The sequence below is a fragment of the Lepidochelys kempii genome, chromosome 10 (genome assembly GCF_965140265.1).
Source record: "Lepidochelys kempii isolate rLepKem1 chromosome 10, rLepKem1.hap2, whole genome shotgun sequence".
Taxonomy (NCBI): domain Eukaryota; kingdom Metazoa; phylum Chordata; order Testudines; family Cheloniidae; genus Lepidochelys; species Lepidochelys kempii.
Window position 1 is genome coordinate 39,879,895 of NC_133265.1, and position 22,087 is coordinate 39,901,981.

General features: G+C 45.9%; 2 protein-coding genes across 5 annotated transcripts in view; one reads left to right on the plus strand and one right to left on the minus strand.

Annotated features, from left to right (window-relative positions):
* The window catches only part of STRA6 (signaling receptor and transporter of retinol STRA6), a 54,538-nt gene extending 53,118 nt beyond the window's left edge, over positions 1 to 1,420 (plus strand). For all 4 annotated transcript variants that reach the window (XM_073363070.1, XM_073363072.1, XM_073363073.1 and 1 more), the window contains one exon: positions 53 to 1,420. In XM_073363070.1, coding sequence (XP_073219171.1) covers positions 53 to 231 — 179 coding nt within the window. In that variant the 3' untranslated portion in view covers positions 232 to 1,420. The remainder of the gene's footprint in view (positions 1 to 52) is intronic.
* Positions 1,421 to 9,064: 7,644 nt separating this feature from the next.
* ISLR (immunoglobulin superfamily containing leucine rich repeat) lies at positions 9,065 to 18,107 on the minus strand. Its single transcript, XM_073363075.1, has 2 exons — positions 18,038 to 18,107; positions 9,065 to 14,618 (listed from the first exon to the last, which is right to left on the minus strand). Exon 2 carries the CDS (start codon positions 14,611 to 14,613, stop codon positions 13,345 to 13,347), a length of 1,269 nt encoding a protein of 422 aa, XP_073219176.1. The 5' UTR covers positions 14,614 to 14,618; positions 18,038 to 18,107; the 3' UTR covers positions 9,065 to 13,344.
* Between the last annotated feature and the right edge of the window lie 3,980 nt (positions 18,108 to 22,087).

A 22,087-nucleotide genomic window follows, 5' to 3' on the forward strand; every position in this document is an offset into this window, starting at 1 on the left:
CCCTGTAGGCAGACAGGAGGAGGGAGTGACGCTGAGGTTTCCTCCTTTGCAGGGATCCAGCTGATGCAGCCTGTGAAGGGGCTGCTGAAGGCATCTAAGTCCAAGCAGATGAGAGCCCGGTGGGGCCTGGCCTACACCCTCCTCAACAACCCATCACTCTTGGCCTGCCGAAAGACTGTGCTCTCCGACCCCACAGCCAACGGGACCCAGTCTCGCCCTGCCAAGCCCTGACCTCCACAGAAGAGCCCTCCCCTTTCTCTGGGAAGTGTTCCAGCTCTGCTCACTGCCTCCTCTCTCCTTCTTGTGTGTCCCACCACCCCACAGCAGCGACCTTGACTCTGCGGAGCCCTAGAGCATGGCTGCGCCCGATTGCCTGCCTGCCTTTGAGACCAGGGCTGTTTCCTTAGGGCAGCTTGGAGCTAAGGGGGACGGGCTGCCTGATAATCTTGCCCAGAGACTGAGCTTTAAAGCCACCCAAAGCCAAGTCTTTGCCCCCCATGCTTCTGGGAAACCTGAAGCAGCTCAAAGGTCCCCCTTGGGAATCTTTCCGATTCAAATCCTGCTGGGCTCACAAGTGAAATGAGTTTGGTGGTCTCCAAATTTTTATCCCAATTGCCCTTCCACCATGCAGTTTGGCACATTTGAGTCCCTGCTGAGAGGAGGTGGGGGCTTGAATGGGAGAGAGAAGGGGAGCTACAGAATTGCGGGGTGTTAGCCAAACTGAGAGGAAGAAGCTGGATCTGCCCCTAACCAGAATGACCTACTCTGCATTTCAGAAGGCACCACCATCTTCCTTCCCACCACCCCTCAAGAGCCTGCATTGGAGTCTCACCTGGATCCCCTTCAACACACCAGGTAGTGGCAGGTTTTTTCAGATTGCCTTTGTGTCAGGGTAACTTTTCTTTTTCATGCAGAGACAGCCATTCCACAGAAGAGCCCAGCACTAAAGAGATTCTGATGAAGCATTTATGAAGGAATATGTCTTCATGCCTTTAAAGAAAAAGAATAACTTTTTAAATATATTGTTCACGTCTTTTCTATAGTTTTTAGTCCCAGTTGCTGATAAATAGACTGCAGGTACTGTAGCTTTGTAAAATTGGAAATGTGCCCTCGATGCTTTCACAGCAAGACGGCAGAGCGATCTCTCTGTTTTGTGTGGCTCCTCTATGCTGCGTGTCCCTCTGGCTTCTCATACTCTGCTCATGTCCTTGCCTCCACTTTTCTGGCAAACAGGAGGTGTCTATCTTCCTGCTCCCCCTGCCCTATTTTTTTTAAACTAATAATTCCTTGGCCTCTGTTCTTATTCTATGAGAGGTGGGCAGGTCAGATTGGGAGTGAGCTGAGCTAGTAGTTGTAGAGTACAGTGAGTTTAAACCCCCTTGGAATGGTGAGGTGGGAATAATAAATAATATGCCTCTTTCCTACTGCTTGGAGAGTGCCTGTTCTGTTTTGGTCTCCCGTGAAAGCAAGGGTGAGCACAAGGGTGATGGGGGTGATGGAGGGGGGAAGGGCAGAGAACAGTGGGAAGAGACGTATCAGGGCCCTTGTATATGACCTTCTCTTGCCATGGTTAGTGTGGCCATTTGGTGCATGGCTGGGGGCATTGTTACACTCTTCTGCACCCCACAACAGCAATCCCAAACCACAAGGAAAGCAAAGCCAGACACAAGCAGGTTTCCATGATTTAGTGTAGATGGGACCTAATCATTGTCCATTAAGCCACGGACAGCACAAGGTTTCACAGTAGGACTGGCTGCAAATGTTCCTTCAAGTGTTTTTCAGTGGGTTTTCAACTGTGTGTGTGTGCGAGAGAGAAACAGCTGCTTGCTGTGGGGAAACTTTGTTCTTTAAAGAAAACAACCCTGAAAACTGAAATGGTTTTGTTTCTGAAATGCTGCCTCAAGGGAGATGTAGTTTGGGTTCCTCATTCTTCTCTATGGGCTGGGTTCCCTGCAGCCATGGTCACCTCAGTGTGGAACATGACGGCGACATTTCAGAAGAACTTTTTTTTACTGAAAACCCCACATCTTCCATGGGCGGGGGAGGGGGCATATCATTCTAACCGGGTCTACTTCGATCACCAGAGCTTCATAGAATAGACCATGATGTTCGACCTCTTGTATAACAGTGTCCTGCGAATAGTGATTCCTGCACCCAGCCCATAACTGCTGTTTGAGCTAGAGCATGTCTCTCTTAGAAAGACATCCTGGCTGAAAGACTGTAAGGGAAGGAGACCCCACTGTGACCCTGGGTAAGTTGTTCCAGTAAAGAGCTACCCCTTTAAGACTTTGTCCCTTTTATTTTTAGTCTAAATTTGTCCAGCTTCCTGCCATCAGATCTCATTAGAGCTGTCTGTTAAAAAGCCAGTTATCTCTTTAGTTTGGGGACCCAGCAAAGGTTGCTGGAGGCCTACAAAGTAGAACAGCATTTTAAGGCATCTCTGCCTGACATGGTCCATGCTGCAGTGTAGACAGGGCCCTGAATCCCACCAGACCTTTTAATTACCAATGGATCTAGCTTTGGGGGGCCTGCAGGCTCCAAAACCCCTTTCCACAATGGGCAGATATGTTCTGGTGCTGCTCATGCTGTTGGCCCTTCCACCCACCCACCAGTGTGCATTATCATGAGGCGGAGACACAAGGGGGTGTTTGAAGTTTGTTTTCTCCCCTGAACCATTGGTGCTGGCAGGCAGCCTCTAGTGTAGCTCCTTCCAATGGATTTGGATTCTCTCCCTGAACTGTTCACTCCACTGCAACTCAGAAGCTGGGGGTAGGCGTGTGTGTGCTGAATATGGTATATGAAAAGTACCACGAGAGGCAGCAAGATGGTGGTTAGAGTCAGGACATCAGAATTCTATTCCTAGCTCTGCCACTGACTTGCTGTGTGATCTTGCTATGCTGTGCCTCAGTTTCCCCATCTGTAAGATTCAAAGAGCTATTCACCCTCCTTTTGAAAAAGGCTTTGAATTCTGTGGGTGGAAAGTGCCTGAGAAATGGAGAATACATTATATAACTTTTCATTCAGTGGATGTAGTGACAGTGCTGTCCTCTACACTGCAGAGTAGTCTACATGGAATTATTTGCTGGACCAGGTTGCCTGGTTAGTGGATAGTTGTTAATGGGTGTGATGGGATCCCCAGTGTACAGCCTGGAACTGGGGTACTGCTGTGCCCTCTGAATTCTCCAGCCTGGGCTGTCTCTTGAAATGCTTTGCTAGTGACAAGCAGCAACCCCCTCCAGGAGCTGTTATCACTCAGCCACCAGCATGAAGAGACACACCCTGCTATGTTGCATGAATGCTCTCCAAGCCATTTGTGAACTATACAATGGGAAACACCAGCAAATCTGCCTGAGCCCCCAGCCTTGCACCCTAGAAATGTACTGTCTTACACTGCTTAAGACCTCCCCTTGAACAATGCAAGCTCGTTAATTAGTTTGCCACTTCACCAAAGGATAGTGGACTTGCACCAGCCTTTGTAATCTGAGCAGATTCCCCAAGCACTTCAGACAAACTCACTGGTAAGGATAAAACATTAAAATAAGTTTATTAACTACAGAAAGATAAATTTTAAGTGATTATAAGTGATAGGTATAAAGGTCAGGGATAGCTACCTAAGAAAATAAAAAGTAAATGCACATTCTGAATCTTAAACTTAGAATGCATTTTGCTTTTATTTCATTTGACCAAATCTGACTTCTTGTGCTTTGACTTATAATCACTTAAAATCTATCTTTTGTATTTAATAAATTTGTTTGTTTATTCTACCTGAAACAGTGCATTTGGTTTTGAAGTGTGTCAGACTCCACTTGGGATAACAAGCTTGGTACATATCAATGTATTTGTTACTTTGACAAACTCATATAAGCTTGCAGCATCCAGTGGGCATAACTGGACACTGCAAGACAGAGGCTCCTAGGGTTGTGTCTGGGACCAGAGATATTGGCTAGAGTTATTTGGTTGCACGATCCAAGCAGCAGCTGGCCAAAAGTGCTCACTCACTGGGCACAGCTTACATGCTAGAGGCTGTGCATGAACAGCACAGGAGTGGGGGTTCTCACAGCAGAGCAGGGTAAAGCTGGCTCCCAGAGTCGAAGATTGGCATGACCCAGCAGATCACCGGTCCAGATAACACCAGGGGAATATCAACAATGGGGTTTTTTTGGTTTTGGTATTTAATTATATACAAAAACCATTTAAATTTGGGTCAAGTTAGCCACATGGGTTGGGGGAGGAGGCTTGAAATGGAAGTTAGTTTAAGAAATCATAAGTATATTTCTGTTTCCATCTGTATTGGTGAGAGCAAATGTAAGTGCCTTTACTACAGGTAATCCTCTAGGTAATAAAAATCCTAAAATCTATGTCAATAATGAAGCTCTTGACAATGCGAATCACTTCTGCTATCTTGGCTCAATTTTAACCAGCTCAGTTAGCCTTGATAGGGAAAGTGATGCTAGAATAGGCAAAGCCTCTGTCACCTTTGGCACACTTACCTCATGTATCTGGAACAACAAGCTGCTAACCCTGAACACAAAGATGTCTGTTTGTCAGGCTTGTGTCCTTAGTACCCTCCTTTATGGCTGTGAAAGCTGGGTAACATACTCCAAACAGGAGCAGAGATTGAACAGTTTCCACCTTCAGTGTCCCAGAAAAATCCTTGGAGTTACTTGGGACCAACAGATCACCAATACTGAGATCCTTGAGATCACCGGCCTACAGTCTATGCTGACTATGCTGGATGCTTGCAGGATTCCCTGGCTGGAACACATGGAGTGCATGCCTCGAGATCATCTGCTGAAGGCTGTGCTCTATGGCCATGAACTGGTCAAGAACTGCCCATGATGCAGAGGAAGGGTTAGTCTAACCCCCTGCCAAGATGCAGGATTTGTTGTGCCTAAACCATCCAGGACAGATGGCTATCCAGCCTCCTTTTGAAAACTTCCAGTAATGGAGCTTCCGCGACCTCCCGGGGCAGTCTGTTCCATTCTCCTACTGTTCTTACAGTTAGGAAGTTTTTCCTGAGATGCAATCTAAATCTGCTATGCTGTAGTTTGAACCCATTGCCCCTTGTCCTACCCTCTGTGTTAAAAGAGAACAACTTTTCTCCATCTTTTTTAGGGCAGCCTTTCAAGTATTTGAAGACTGCTGTCATATCCCCACTTAATCTCTTTTCCAAACTAAACATACCCAGTTCCTGCAGCCTTTGCTCTCATGGCTTGTGTTTCATCCCTCTGATCATCTTTGTCACTCCCCTCTGGATCCTTCCCAGTTTCTGTACGTCCTTTCTATACAACAGTGACCAAAATTGGACACACTACTCCAGCTGAGGCTTAACCAGTGCTGAGTAGAGCAGTACCATCTGTGAATTGCTTGCTATGCCTCTGTTAATTAAACTAAAATTGCATTTGCTTTTTTTTGCAACAGCAGCACATTGCTGACTCATGTTGAGGTTGTGATCCACCACAACTCCCAGATCTTCTTAGCAGTGCTGCTGCCAAGCCAGTTATCCCCCATTTTGTATTTGTGCATTTGGTTTTTCTTCCCTAAGTGTAACACCTTACGTGTTTCTTTATTGTATTTCATTTCGTTGTCTATAGCCCAGTTATCCAATTAATAAAGATCCCTTTAAATTTTAGGTCTTTCGTCCAAAGTATTGGCACCCTGCCCCAGCTTTGTGTCATCTGCAAACTTGATCAGTATGCTCTCTATTCTTACATCCAGATCATTAATAAAGATGTTAAACAACACTGGACCCAGAACAGATCCCTGTGGAACCCCAATTGAGGCCACCCTCCAATCTGACATCATTTCATTAATAGTTATTCTTGGTTTGTGGTTGTTTAATCAATTACGTATCCATTTAATGGTAGTTCTATCAAGCCTGCATTCTCCAGCTTACTTATCAGAATGCCATGTGGGACTGTGCCAAAAGCCTTGCTGAAGTCCAGGTATATGATGTCCACCGCATTCCCCCATCCACCAAACCAGTTACCCTGCCAAAGAAGAAAATCAAGCTGGTTCGGCATGATTTGTTCTTAGGGCTTGTCTACACTGGCAATTTACAGTGCTGCAACTTTCTCGCTCAGGGGTGTGAAAAAACACCCCCCCCAAGCGCAGCAAGTTTCAGCGCTGTAAAGCGCCAGTGTAGACAGTGCCCCAGCACTGGGAGCTACGCCCCTCATGGAGGTTTTTTTTAGAGAGCTCTCCCAGCGCTGTGCCACGACCACACAAGGCACGGTAAAGCGCTGCTGCAGGTATTCGCAAATGGGATGTTTTATACATTGCTTTAGTAGCTTCCCAGGTATTGAGGTCAGGTTGTATAGTTCTATAGTTCATTTCCTGGCTCCTCCTTTCCCCACTTTTTAAAGATGGGCACTATGTTAGCTTTCTCCAGTGTCCAGGAATCTCTCCTGTCATCCATGAGCTAGCAAATATTATTGCCAGAAGCTCTGAGATGTCTTCAGATAATTCCGTTAGCACCCTGCAGTGAATAACATCCAGTCACGCTGATTTGAATTCATTCAAATTGGTCAGAAGATCTCTGATGCATTCTTTACTTATCGTGATCTGCCTCCCTTCCCCTTTATTGTCTATGGTAACCTTGCTAGTTGTCCAACCACGTTATTTTTTGTGAGAGGACTGAAGCACCTGAACTGCAGCTCCCAGAAGACACTGCAGTACCATAGCCAAAACAAAATATATTGTGGGGGGTTTTTTTGTTTGCTTGGGTGCTTTGGGTTTTTTGATGGAAATTAAAAAAAAAATCCCCCCAAAGCAGTCACTTTCAATGACCAATTTCATATAGTCAGACCCCAATTTCTGTTTTGATGGAAAATTTCCACCCAGCCCTAGCCTTGAGGTTGTTGGGAATCTTAATTAGCCAGCATTTGTGAAGAGCTGTGCAGCCCTCTTTTGGGGGAAGGAGCTGGTCAGGTTAATGAAAAATCCAAGCCAGTAGGTATTCAGGTGTCAACACCCTTGCACTAATAGTGCCCCTTAAACTGTGTGCATTTCAGGTGTCATCAGCCTGGGATAGAGTGGAGAATGGGTGACTATAGGAAGCAGAACTCAGAACTCCCATCTGGACCTCCATTCTTGGGGACACTGTTGTACAAGTGCTGTCTTGTGACATCTCCCTCACTTTCCAGGTGCAGTAGGGTATTTAGACTGTAGTATCTTTGCCTAGAACCTTGTTTCTATGTATTGGAGGATGGTGGATTGTTGATGCAAAAATCTGCCTACACATGGAGGCCAAGTTTGAAAATCCAGCCCCACTGTGAGAGGCATGCGATGGAAATGGACCATGCTGCCGTCTATCAGTACAACCTATGAGGTGTAATTCAAAGAGTTACTCTGAGCAAGGAGGTTTTTTAAAATTCTCTTGTTGTTCTGTCCTTTTCCCCCAAAGGCAGAGCTTGTTCTTCTGGGTTTTCATAGAAGTGGGACAGTCCCATGGTTCTTCTGGGGCCTGATCCATTGAGGTGCTGAGCACCTCCTAGGGGCTGCAGAGTGCATTGCAGGACTGTGCCCTCTGGTTAGTGACTCTCTTGGGGCACATCTTGCAGACAGGGCTGCCAATGACAGCCCTTTGCTGACTGTATCCTTCCCTTTCATGCAGCAAGCCAGAAAACACTGTAGGTCTTGCAGAAAACAGGAGCTGCTATTTTTATTTTTAAGTCTGCCAGATATTGATATTTCCCCTCATGTTTTTGATGGAGCTTGAAATTAATGTCTTTCCTATTTCCTCCTGCTTTAAACAAACACATCTATGATGCTGGCAGAACCATGCAGTAAGCTGTTGATAACAGCCAAAAAAGGCTGCAAAAGAATTGCATGTATCCCCCAATTTGGTTTTGGTTAGGTCCTATGTAAACTGTGGTCACATTATTTTCCAGCTTTCACACTGGAATATACGTGGTTTCCTTGAAATAGGTCAGGGATGGCCAACCTGTGGCTCCAGAGCCACATGAGGCTCTTCAGAAGTTAATATGCGGCTCCTTGTATAGGCACCGACTCTGGGGCTGGAGCTACAGGTGCCAACTTTCCAATGTGCCAGGGGGTGCTCTGCCACAGGTGGTGCTCTGCCACAGGCCCTGCCCGCACTCCACCCCTTCCCGTGCCCTCCCCTGAGTCTGCCATGCCCTCGCTCCTCCCCCACCCACCCAGAGCCTCCTTCATGCCACGAAACAGTTGATTGGGAGATGCAGGGAGGGAGGGGGAGGCGCTGATCAGCAGGGCAGCCAGTGGGCAGGAGACGCTGGAAATGGGGGGAGGGGAGGAGCTGATGGGGGGGCTGCTGACGTATTACTGTGGCTCTTTCGCAATGTGCATTGGTAAATTCTGGCTCCTTCTCAGGCTCAGGTTGGCCACCCCTGAAGTAGGTGTTCAGCATAGAGCTGGTTTTAGTCTAAACAGTATTTCATCTGCAAAAAGCTGTTTTGACTAAAAGTATTTTTTGTGTGAAAAAACTGTTTTGTTTTTGGCAAAAAAATTGCAATGGAAAAATATTTTGAAATGAAAAGGTTCATTTTGAAAAACATTGTTTTTGAAAATTTCAAAAGAGCTTGGAATCTTAAACTAAAATGGGTTTCTCATTTTTATAGTTTAATATTATTTCCTGACATGTCAGTAGTATTATGTACGATGTACTACTGACATGCTCATGAAATAATATAAAAATAAATTTCTAAATGAAATTTCAAAATCACAAATTTTCTAAAACCAAAACTCTTCAGAATTTGCATTTTGCAGGAAATCTTGAAAATCTTTTTCATTGTGATTTTGAAATGAAAACAAACTTCATACTGTCAATATTTTCCCTGCAATGGAAATTTGAGTTTTGCACAGCTCTAACTTAGCTGCCATGCTGCATTACACCCTGGAGATGAATGGCCCTAATCACCAAGCTGCCCTCACAAAGTATTTCGTTCTGATCCTGTGTTGGACCCTGCTTGGCCCAGGCCAGGTCCCAGTTTGGGGTGTGGCATTCTAAGCTGTTTGCTGTGGTGGGGATATGCTCAGGTTGACCCCAGCTCACTAGCAGTTGCTGGTACAAGATTGGAGTTTCATCTAGCAAGTAACAAATTGCCCAAAGTGTGAGCAGCCAGCATCTGCCTCTCAGTGTGACACTTCCCAGCCATCCCTAGTTCAGAACTGAGGGAATGCCCAGCATGTGCTGTCATATGAGATAGTAGGGGAAGTGCATGGGCTTGTGGAGTGCCAGGTGACAGGCTAGCTCCTCTGTGCTTCTATGTAGGCAGCATCTGGGCCTACCCACGGCTTAGCTTTACCTGGGCCCCCAGCTCCTGGAGGCATGTGACTGTATGAGAATTGCAACTTCCTTTTCTTTTCTAAGTGAACGTTATAGTCATGCTTGGGACCATGACCGGCTTGTAGCCAATGCAGCACCATCTGCCTGAGTCTGTGGGTAGCTGGGATGGGTAAACTGCTCTGTGCAACTCTTTAGGGTGTTAACAGCTTCTGGGGTGTGGCAGTGAAAGGACCCCTTTTGCTGCCCTGGCTCTCCTAAACGGAGTGTGGGGAACCATCATTCCAAGTGGGGGTGGAGTCCCAGGAGGTCTAGGGCCTCAGCTTGTTTTCATGTGTCCCTGGTGGCACACACAAAGGGTGAGGGGTCAGCATGCTCTCCTGGCAGGGTTAGTAGGCCCTGAAGGGTCACCCCTCCCCCTTGCATGCCCATGGCCCCTCAGACCCAGAAGGCAAGTGGGGGTGGGGCTGGTGACTGCCCTCCCCATGAAGCCCCGGGGTTTGATGTTTTCCCCTTCTCCCCGACCCCTCTGTTGCATAGTGAGGGAGTGGAGACAGCCCAGGTTACTTCCCTTCAGCCTCAGCCATCACACCTGAATCGAGAATTCTCTGTTTATTCCATAAGCCATGGCTGGGTATTTTCCCATGGGACCTCTCCAAGGGGTGTCAGATCCACCCCACCCCACACTTTAACTGTAGCCTGCAGCTGGTGATTCACGGCGGTGTCAGGATTTCAGTCAGCTTTACTACCGCCAAGGTGGCGGATCCTGCTCTCATGTCCACTGGCCGAGGTTTGCTGTCTTTAGCGCTCTCACCCTCACCCCCTGAGCCACAGCCAGAGGGGAGGGTCATTTTAGAGAGATCTTTATTGCACTCTGTATGTTTCAGCCACGTAGTTCTGAAAATAACAATGTGAGGTGGATACAGCAATATTGTTCTAGCTCCTATGGTGATAGTGTTAGAAAAACACACTGGGAAAGAGAGCTTTAAGTACCTGAGAAACAGCTGTACAGTACCCTGACCTTTCCCTGTAGAACAGCTGGATTGTTCATAGGTCCCTGGGACAACAGGGGCTATAGCCCATATCCTGGTCCCTCCCTGCCCCCAGTACATGTGACAAAGCTCTGATGTCACATCCATGGCAGTACAGCTCAGTTACTCACTCTCCCTCATCTTATCTTCCCATCTCTCTTTCTCCCCATGCACTGTGGGGGGGTCTCTGCTTAGCCCCATTTGGACATGAGCATGAAGAGAAGATTGAGGGTCTGGGCTGTGATTTTCCTCTCACTTTTACAGTGGTGTAACTCAGTGGGGCAGGTTCTCAGCTGATGCTAGATCTCCACAGAGCTTTGACAATTTACACCAGCTAAGGATCTGGCCCATTGACTTCAATGGGAAAAGTGAGTCAAGGATCAGTCAGTTACATGGTATAATTGATGCATCATCTGTAGGACAGGAGGATAATTGTGATTGAAGGGCCCAGTCCTGCAAACTGCTGAGCACTCCCTGCAATACACTGAGCATCCTTGACTCAGATTCTAGCAGGATTGGGCCTTTTGGGGAAACAAAAGGAATAGAAGTGTGGAAAAGCTCTGGAATACTCATGCATGTACCTCGGTCTAAAGGTCAGTGCTGGAAGCCCAGCCTCTGCCTCAGCTCAACCATACGCTCATCCTCTGCTAGCTACAAAGCACAGAATCATAGAATCATAGAATATCAGGGTTGGAAGAGCCCGCAGGAGGTCATCTTGTCCAACCCCCTGCTCAAAGCAGGACCAACCCCAAATAAATTATCCCAGCCGGGGCTTTGTCATGTCTGCCTCTGAGTCACCATCTAGTGGTGTGAACTGCACCAGATACCCCTGCCCCTCGTGTAATCCAAAGAGATCATCAGAATGAAGTCTCAGGGCAGCAATAAGGGGATAGGACACTGGCTGAGGACCAGCTAAAGGGGTTTGCTGTGGGTGAGTCCATCCTTCCTTTCCCTTTTCCCATAGATCATGATCATCTACTTATAGTCATCTCAACTGGCTGCTCCGCCAGGGACTAGCATGGTTCTCCATTCAGCCATTCACCCTTAGGCTCTTATTTATTAATATGAAGATGGTATTCTAGAATCAGAGAAATGTGGGGCTGGAACGGACCTTGCAGTCATTAAGTCCAACCCCTTGCACGGAGATCAAGTAAACCTAGACCATCCCTGACAGGGGTTTGTCCAACCTGCGCTTAAAAACCTCCAGTGATGGGGATTCCACAACCTCCCTTGGAAGCCTGTTCCAGAACTTAACTCCCCTTATAGCTAAAAGTCTTCCCTTATGTCTAACCTAAATCTCCCTTGCTGCAGATTAAGCCCATTGCTTACTGTCCTACCTTCCGAAGACATGGAGAACAATTGATCATCATCCTCTTTATATAACAGCTCTTAACCTATCTGAAAGGTCCTGCTTTGAGCAGGGAGTTGGACTAGATGACCTCCTGAGGTCTCTTCCAACCCTAATCTTTTATGATTCTATGAAAACTGTTATCAGTCCCCACCCCCGCTCAATCTTCCTTTCTCATGCCCAGGTTTTTTTACCTTTCTGCATAGGGTAGGTTTGCTAAACCTTTGATCATTTTAGTTGCTCTGCTCTGGACTCGCTCCAATTTGTCCACATCTTTCCTAAAGTGTGGTGCCCAGAACCCACAGTGCTCCAGCTGAGGCCTCCCCAGTGCTGAGTAGGGCAGGGCAATTACCTCTCGTCCCTTGCACATGACACTCCTGTTTGTCCTCCCCAGAATGATGATAGACTTTTCACAACTGCATCACACTGTTGACTCATATTCAGTTTGTGATCCACTATAACTCCCAGACCCTTTTCAGCAATACGACTGTCTAGCTAGTTATTCCCCATTTTGTAGTTGTGCATGTGATTTTTCCTTCCTAAGTGAAGTACTTTGCACTTGTTTTTATTGAATTTCATCTTGTTGATTTCAGGACATTTCTCTAATTTTTCAAGGTAGTTTTGAATTCTAACCCTGCCTTCCCAAATGCTTGCAACATCTCTGAGCTTTGTTTCATCTGCAGATTTTATAAGTGTCCTCTTCATTCCCATTATCCATCACTAATGAAAATATTGAATAGTAGTGAATCCAAGACTGACCTCTGCAAGTCTGACCACTGCAGGGGCGCCACTAAACATGCCTGCCCAGTTTGACAGTGAACCATTGATGATAATTCCTCTTTGAGAATGATCTTTCAACCAGTTGTGCACCCCCCATATAGTAATTTTATCTAGACCACATTTGCTTATGAGAATGTCATGTGGGATGGTGTCAAAAGCCTAACTAAAATCAAGATATATCATGTCTACTGCTCCCCCACCCATCTACTAGACCAGTAACCCTCTCAAAGAATGAAATTAGGTTGGTTTGGCATGATTTGTTCTTGGCAAAACCACGCTGGCTATTCCTTACAATCATATGATCTTCTAGGAGCTAACAAACTGATTGGGTAATAATTTGAAAGGAAGCACCTAATTGGCTGGTGAAGGTGCCAGCTGTTCAGCCATCTGGTATTACCATTCAGAGGTGGACTTATCTTCCCTAATGAAGGTAGATGAAAGGATGCTTTTGGCTTCTATCTGAACTAAACCTCTGGATCTGTTCCAGGGTTCACCCATCATTGCACACATTGACAGCTAATAAAAAATAGAGGGTCTATTTAGTTTAAAGGTGGGGTCATGCCAGATATGGGTTATTGCACCAGTGTTGCCATTAATCCTGAAACAGCACATTCATACCAAAGATGAGTTGAAATCAACCCCTGCCTGCAGATCTAAACACCTTAGACTTGGAGGTGGGATTGGGATCCTGGATCAGGTTTCCCAGCTGGCTTGTTTAATACAGTTGGCTGAACCAAGCACATGTTTCTGAATGCCATGAAACTAGGGGGTGAAGGAAGGTTTGAAAGTCAGACCTGGCTTCTGCATCTCAGCCCCAGCTTTGATTAGTGCCTCAGACAGCTCCCAGCAGCTCAGTGCATGCATGACACTATGTCAATATAAATGATACAGAAATACAGAGAAACCCTTTGGCATTTTCCTTAGCAATAAAGGAAAACAACTAAACAGAACATGCAAGCCCAGAGACGTGACTCCAGAAGAGTGCCTCCATCACTGCTCCCCATCCCTGCAGGAACACGGTAGATGATCACAAGCTTTTCTCCAGCCTGGGAGGAATTGGCTTGGGCTTCCTTGTTGAAGTGTTTGGCTCCAAGCTTGCTGGTTGCGAGGTTGTTTCTGAGCAGATCTTCTGCCGGGTTTTCTGAATTGGCCAATGCCACATTGACTGAGACCTTGCGAGTACCAACCTCGTTGGTGGCCAGGCAGGTATAGGTCCCTTCCTCGTGCTTGCTCAGGTGGGGGATGACCAGGGTGCCGTTTCCATAGACCAGGAAGCGCTCTGCACTCTGCTTGGAGCCCCCAGCAGACAGGTCATTCTTATCTCTTTCCACATTGGGCCCATTTATCTCTGTTCCTTGGATGGGGGTCTGGATCTCCCACCTAATCTCTGGCTGGGGGCTGCCCGTGACGCTGCAGTGCAGCATGAGCATGAGCCCATCATACAGTACGGTGTTGTCCAGGTTGGGGTGGCAGGTCAGCTGCACAGAGGGAGGTGTGCACTGAAGGTCAGGGATCCTCCCCAGGGGGACACCTCTGAGGCTTTCCGGGGCTGCACAGCTGATGGAGTCCCTTTTGGGGATGGAGATCAGGGTGTTCTCAGCCCAGCTCTTTAGCCACAGAAGCCTGCAGGTGCAGTTGAAGGGGTTGTTGTAGATCTGCAACTGGGACAGTGAACTCATGGCATCAAAAGTGCCCTGGGCGATGGTGGTGAACTTGTTGTCGTTGATCCACAGGGACCTCAGGTCTTTCAGGGTGTGGAAGGCCTCCCAGGGCAACTTCACAAGCTGGTTGTTGTTCATCTTCAGCAGCTGCAGAGTGCTGAGGTTGTACAGATCCCCCCAGGGGAAGTCTGCAAGCTGGTTATTGCTGAGGTCTATGTTTTTCAAATGCAGAAGCCTGGCGAAGGTGCCTTCCTCAATGGCGCAGATTTCGTTGTGCGCCAGCCACAGCGACTGTATCTGGGTGACCTCCAGAAAGGAGCTCTGCTGTAACGAGGTGATCTTGTTGGCCGACAGGGTGAGGGTGGTCACGTTGGAGGGCAGCCCCGCGGGGACCCCCTGGAGATCTCTGTAAGCACATTCTGCTAGCTGGCGGCCATATTTTTTTTCTACGCAAGTGCAGGACTCCGGGCACTCCTGGCTCATCACAAAGAAAGTTGCAGTCCACAGGCAGAGAAATGGACCCATCATTTCTTCTGTGAATAAAGAGACCAAGATTGGCACAAGTTATTTTGCTTGCATCTTTTCTCTGAGACATCACTGCTTCTCTCCTCTGGCTGCATCTTAGAGCAGCATTTTCCCCTCTGGTTTTTATTTAGCCAATCAACCCAAGGAACAGCAGATGATTACAGTACCACACATGGCTAGCTATAATGTTTAAATGATAAATGTGATGAAAAGAAGATTTAAATCTGATCTGAATAAGATATTTACATTCTAACAATAATAGAGCCTTAGAAGCCAATGACAGATCCTTAGAATCCAGTAACAGATCCTTAGAATTCATACATATTGTAGCTCCTAAATAACTTTGAAGATCTGAGCCTTTTTGTTGGCACAGCCCTAACACAAGGGGGCCTGGATCTCGGCTAGATCCCCTAGCTGCCACTGGAGTACAAATAGTTAATAATACATAGAGCAAAATCAGCTCAGATTTCCCTCTTCTCCAGTTTCGCAAGTGGACTCAGAGATCTCTTTTTTTTCTACAGGCAGTTTTAGCTGCTACCTTCCTTCCCCCTCCCTATCATTTAAAAGCAGATCTTTGAGGGCAAAAAAAGAAAAAATATATATATATGCAATGTCATGATTACTGTAAGATTTGCAAAATGATGTTGGACTATGCAAAAGATAGGGCCAATTTGCCAAACTGTGAGACAGCATGAGACCAAGAAAGCATAAGATTCAATGGGTATTATCACAAGATGGGTGCGAGGAGTTTGGCTTCAGTCTGTCGGAGAGAGAAATGTGAAAGAATAGTAAAGATTTCACACTAATCTGATGGCATTTTCTGCTCTAGTCGATGCGTTTCTGAGCCTGGCAGAAGGCCTGGATGCAGAGGCTCTGACTACACTAGGAACTAGGCTGTGATTCTCTTCCTCACGTACACATACTAATACTAGCTCTCATGGACCTAGCACAAGTATAAATAACAGCGTCGCCATGGTGGCACAGGTAGCAGATGTGGAAGCATGGCTTAGCCGCACTGAATACGTACCCACCAGTTTCAGTCAGGTTTGTACCTGGCATGGCTCAACCCATGGCTCTGCTGCCACTCCCCATGCTACCGCACTCTGCTGCTATTTCTACTCATGCCAGCTAGATGATAGCCAGTGGGAGCATGGCTACACAAGTAGGCGAATCCCACCATTAGCTGGTTGTGTACATGTTGCAGCGCCCCAGCTAACTGAAGTGCTCCTACATAATGAAGTGAAGTTTCTACCAGAGATGGGCAGAAAATTTTTCTCAAAACAGTTTTTCCATGAAAATTGTCCTTTTGGTCTAAAATTATACATTTAAAAAAAGGGATTTTGATGACATTTGTTTAGGAAAATCCCCAAAACAAAGCATTTTGATGATGCTCTTACATAGCACTTTTCATGAGTAGCTCTCAAAGTGCTTTACAAAGGAGGTCAGTGTTATTATCCCCATTTTGCAGCTGTGAAAACTGAGGCATGGGGAGGGGCCATGACTTGCCCAAGGTCAACCTGCAGGCTAGGAGCCTGTTACAACACTTTCAGTATGAAATGTTTTGATTTTTCATTCAAAATTACTTTTTGACATTAGAGTCTTTGTTTTTTTGTATAAAATAACATTTTAAACGGTTGAAATTGGAATGAAATGACTTTGGCATGAGTCATTTCATGGGAAATTTCTTCTTTTGTTAGTTTTTTTTATTCCATTTCAGAAGGGAAAAGATTTCGACATTGTGGAATTTCCCACAAAATGGAAAACCCAGTTCTTCCCCCCTCCCCACCACTGGTTACACACTGGTAACTAAAATATGAAAGACAATTTAACTAGCAAGGCTCTGTAGCAGTACAAGCCATTGCCATTTTGAATCATTTCTTTAAAAATAAAAACACTGCCTGAACAAAAATCAGCACTAAATGCGTCATCTTACTATGCACAGCAACCTTTAATCAGGGCCACACCAGGGTCCATGAGCAGAAGAGACTTGTGAATGGGGGTTCTGCCATTGCTGGCTTACGGACTCCTTAGGTCACCTCCTGTACACAAGCATTAGGGTACTCAGGCCAGAACTGCTGCAGTAACAAAGTAGCAGATGCAATGATCCTCTGCTCAGACACCCTGCTCCCCCGCACAGTGTGATTGAGTCCCAGTGAATCTATGCTGGCTGTGGCCCCTCCACTCTTCAGGGGGCTGCACACCAGCACAGAGAATTAGTGTGGAGCTCCCTACATAGCCTCTCCTCTACCTGACCCCCCTGCAATGGCTTTTCATGCCCTACAGAGCCTGGCTGTGTACGGAGCCCAGGACTGACCCTTTCATTTCTGGTCAACAAAGGGCCCAATCCTGTAGTCTTTTCTGGAACAAAATTAGTGTGCACTTCAGCGGGACTGTGGCCTAAGGAAGAATTGTGGATTCAGGCCTGACTGGGATTCCAAGTCACATGTTCACATATGATAACTAACCTGCCTGTAAATGCTGGTGGGGCCAGGCAGTCTGTTGCGAGGTGTATGTTAGCTCAGGCTGAAGCGCTGCTCAGTTTCTCAGGCTTGGGCTAAGAGTACAACTGGTCACAAACATTTGTGTTCTGTCTTTGCTCGACTGTCCAGCGTTAGACAGTATATTGCAATCTGCCTAAGAACCCACTAAGTGGGGATGTTCCCAGAGTGTGTGTGGGTTGGGGTGGAGGGGATTGGAAGCGGTATTTGGAAGATGGCTGCATTGCTTCAAAACCTGGCTTTTGTCTGCTTCCCATTTCCCATCCCCCTTTCCCCTTCCTAGCCTCCCACAGCTCAAGCCTTACGCTTTGCTCAGCTGTTATTAAGAATGTGTCTGGATGTTACTGTTGGCATTTGCCTCTCCAGTCCTGGCCTGTGGATTTTTTCTCAGCCCCCTCCCAGCCACTTGGGCCAAGAAGAATACTTTCTTCTAACATTCAGTGCATCCACTCCTCTTGCCAGGACATCCTGAGGAGTTTGCAGGTACTTGAAAGCAATACAGGTCTCCACCCCGCTCTGTGCTTTCCTCCCATGAGGTTTTGACAAACACTACCTTTTTTTTTTTAAATTGAAACATCCATGGCTTCAGTTTCGAGTAAATAAAATCTCCCTGTTCTGCACGGGAGTCAGAGACCTGGCTTTAAAGCCACAAGGACAATTGATTTCAGGCTATTGTCTGGCCCACATATCGGCTTATCAAAGAGTTCTCAGCTACGCTTGGGCCTCTACCAACATTCCAGCATCAGCCCAAGTAATGTTGCTCAGCAAGTCCTGTGTGTCCCACTCGGAAACGATTTTAGAAGCAAGATTTTCTGCAGATAAATGGGCCAGTGTTGCAAATGATTACCTGGGAAAATAAGGTTAAATGCTAATAGTCTTATTTAAATATAAAGGCTCCCATATTGATCACTTAAAAGGCAGACCGTTACCTCTTTTTGCTGCTTCCCCTTCTGTCTTCCAGAGCAAATCAGTTCAAGGCAAACTCTGTAAACATTGTTCTGGGTCCTGTCAGAGTCACGCAGTCCAAAAATGTTAATAAAAAAAAAACTCCACACAATTCTGCCCTTGCAAAAAAGTGCCGAACAAAGCACAATCACCCTTTGCTGGTTGCAAGCCTCAGGGAGAATTGATATTCTTTGCTATCGGTCCTACAACAGTTGTACCATTATTCCTGGTGTATTTACAAACAACAGAGTTTATTTGCCCAGTGTTGTCTTTGTGGATATATGGGCAGGGAGGCCTAAAAGCACCTTTAAATGGAAGCAATGTCCTGTGAACCAGTTGAATCCCTGCTCCTCAATTGATTTTTCCTGCAGCTTATAGTGTATAATATTTCAGTGTCCTACCAGGCTCATCCTGAAGACATAACTGACAACTTATTTTCAGCAGCAAGGACCTGCCTTTCGTAAGTGACTCTAGAAACTTAAATGGAAAAAGATGCCAAATTATTTTTTCCCCTCCTCTTCTCTTGTGATACAGCTAGGAATCTCTTAAAGAAACAATAAATGGCAAAACCAGCTTGTTATGAGAGTTCAGGACTCTGAGCCTTTCAGCTGCAATTCCCATTTCCAGGGCAGATTTTCAGTTGATTTCTCTCTCTTTCTCTCCCCCTCCCCCCTTTTTTTGACAGCACAAACCCCCTTAAAAATCTCTATTTTCCTTGCTCCATGCTCTGCGATCTGAAGGAAAAATAACTCCAGAATTTTTTTAATGAATAACTGATGAAGCAAAACTCTGTTAAATGCTCCATTCCCCTCTCTGAATTCCTAGTGCTAAGTAGCTAGTACGGTTCTGCTATGAAATATATAAATTCTCTTCAGTGCCTCTGCTACTGATTTAGTGGCCAAAATGCCTGAGTCTGAGCCATACTGTCAGCCAGAGGGTAACCCCTTTTCAGATCAGTAGCCAAGAACTCTATACATTAATTTTGAAGAACTGATGATGCCCATGGAGAAATATTAGACATGCAGGGCCAAATTCCATGATGTGGCACAATGTAAGTTATATTTCCCTGCAGTAGCTAAGCCCTTTGCACTGAGTGGGGGATTTGCCCTGAGAGAAACCAAGTTGTGGTTCCATATTCACTCTCCCTTTGGTTTCTTGCCATAGTTTGAGCAATTTTAACTTCCTCTGGGACCCACTTTCATGGAGGCAATAAATCAGTGTGCTATCTCAGTTATCCTGTGGAACTCATCACTGAAAGTTATCACTGAGTCCCAAAGTTTGTCAGGCTTAAAAAAAAAAAGAGTTGGGACATTTTGCCTAAGTAGTAATGGGAACAATCATGGTTACAATAGCTAGGATAAAAATATAAGGGATATAAACCCTCATTCGTCAGCACATCAGCCAACTATTAACAGCTAGGAGTCAGGAAGAAAGTTCCTCTATGGGCAGGTTATTTCATAATTGTCCACTACGGGTTTTGTTCACCTTCCTTTGAAGCATCTGGAAATGATGAAAGACTGGTAATTCACAGATCTTAGCGACTGAAAAGACCTGCTAAATTGCATTCATTCCCAGGAAAGGACAGATTAAAGTCCCATTTCCCTGACTGGGACAAGTCTGAAGTGAAAAAGAATCTATGCTAAACTTACACATGATGCTGTACAGCCAAGGTAATAAAAATGTCTGTAATGTACAAAACTCTAGCAAGCAGCCAGGTACAATAAATAAATAATAACTAGGAGCTTCCATAAGCAATGATGTGTACACCAAAATGGCTGCTATGGCATCACCATAACGTAATTGTTGCAGACAACATAGAAATTCAACAGAGCAGTGAGGGACCCAGTCTTTGTATAACACTCTATCCAGGGTGTAGCAGATAAACATACAAACCCTCCAACATGCATCATACTGTGGTGGGGGTGGTGAAACCTTCCTGACCTCAGCCCATTGTTTGCTGTATGCCCTGAAGCATGAGAATTGCTATTTTAATCCTAGCTAATGCAGCCTCAGACACTATGCTTCAACAAATCAATGTTTAATCAATGTTTAATGTGCCAGAAACCCTTCTGTAGCTTTACAGCAAGCCCTAGTCCTACCAGTGTACAAACAAACTGCACTAGAAATGAAAAGGCTTCTTTGAGCCAAAAGCCTCCATGAAGTCACTGTAGCTATAGGAACCAGTGATGTAGAAAAAGCAGCAAGGCTTTGGCCAATTTTTGTTTTCGCTAGCCAGAGTTGTAGGACTTCGTGGAGCAATGCAGCTATTCTGATTGCTGATCCACTTAGGGCCAGATTCGGGCACAGGTCTGGTGTAAACAAGAGGCAAACTTGGCCAATGCTTTCTCAGGTACACAAGCATATACACAAGCCTCAACAATACACATACACATAAACTTCAACAATGTTGAAGTTAATCATGTGCTTAAATGCTTTGCTGGATCAGGGCTTAAAACTAGTGCCCATCCATTACTTCATGTGTCCTGTTGGAACAAGCGCAGAGACATTGTCTTTAGTGGACTCAGGCCTATTTACCCCAAGGCTGAATTTGGTTCTTTGAATTTATTGGTGCAGAGGACAACAGTAGGTGAAAGGATTAGATTTTCATTAGTAAATATCAGTAAAAGTCGACTTCACTGTACACACACACAAAAATTGAGGAAAAAATGTTTCTATCCACAGTCATCGAAATTTACAGGGAGTCAAAGTATGAAAAATGCTGCATGAGCACTTATTCGAGTTTGATTTAAGGCTATTGACTTTGTATATTTTGACAAGTGATGGTGACAATTTGTGTTTTAACAGTTATGAAGGTTTAACTTTTGGAATCTCAATGTCTATGGTCCTTAAATAATTATTGTATGCCCCCCCCCCATTAGCCTATCCTCCCATAATTTCCTGCAACGGTGAAAATATAAATTGATTAAAAAAATTTAAAATGCTTAAAAGGCATAATTTTGTGAAAATCTTGACAACTGAAATTGATAAATATGTTTAAAGTTGCTCATTGATTTTATCCATCAAATTGATGATAAAAAAAAAAAAAAGTTGACTTCTGCCAAGCCTGTTTACACCTGTGGTCCAGGCTAGTCTCCCAATGCAAGTGGTGTAGAAAAGAATTTGTATCAGGCTGGCAGAAGGGTAAACTGAGGGAGAGGGAGGTGAAGGGATTTCCTAGAGGTCATGCATGGCCTAATTCTGTTCTTAGTTACATCAGTGTGAATTGGGAGCGATGCCAGTGCAACCAGTGGAGGGCCCAGAGATAGGCCCATTAGTTTACCTTCCTGTTCAAGCCATGACGCTGCTGTGATGATATATGTGAATCACAGCTGAGCTCACAGCTGACTCCTGAATCACTGGCCAGGCCAATGATTGCAGGCTGCACTGCAAGACATCCCTCTGAAATGAGCCTGCTCCTGATCCAATAGACAGCTCTAGTCTGAGATACTGACTCTGACAGAGGCCTTGTCTATACTAGAGAGGGTTTAATGGGATTGCTATCCCAGCAAACCCTCCTAATAGAGCCAAAGCTTATCCAGAAAAGAGGACTTGTGCCAGTGCAGCTTATACACAGGGGCAGTGATGCTGGTGGGGTGGGGGAAGGTAGTCCACTGAAGTGGAAATATTGGGAGGGCTGACATATGTTTCCAGGTGCCCTTGGTGTTTTTTGCACCCACAATATCTCCCAGACGTGAGAGCAGGACCTGGAGGAGGGGCTGCAGCAGCCACTATGGTGCATAAGTTTGGCCTGGCTGCTAGGGAGCAGATAGCAATGTTCTACTTTCCCCACCTTCTAGCCACCACGGGCCCTGGTGGAAACACTCGGCCTGTGGGAGGGAGAGGCAGGAGCACATGCACCAGCTGCTGGGGTGGGGGACAGGGCGGTAGTTCTTGGGTGGGGGCAGGGGGCATCGGCGCATAAGGGACCAGCAGCTGAGTGTGGGTGGGGAGAGCACAGGGCACTGGGCACCAGCTACAGAGGAATGGCAGTAGGAAATGCCAGGATGCCCCTTCCCAGCCTGGAGCTGGCTGCC

Excerpts from the sequence above, each read along its gene's own strand:
- ISLR (XM_073363075.1), bottom strand. The coding sequence starts at position 14,613 with ATGATGGGTCCATTTCTCTGCCTGTGGACTGCAACTTTCTTTGTGATG.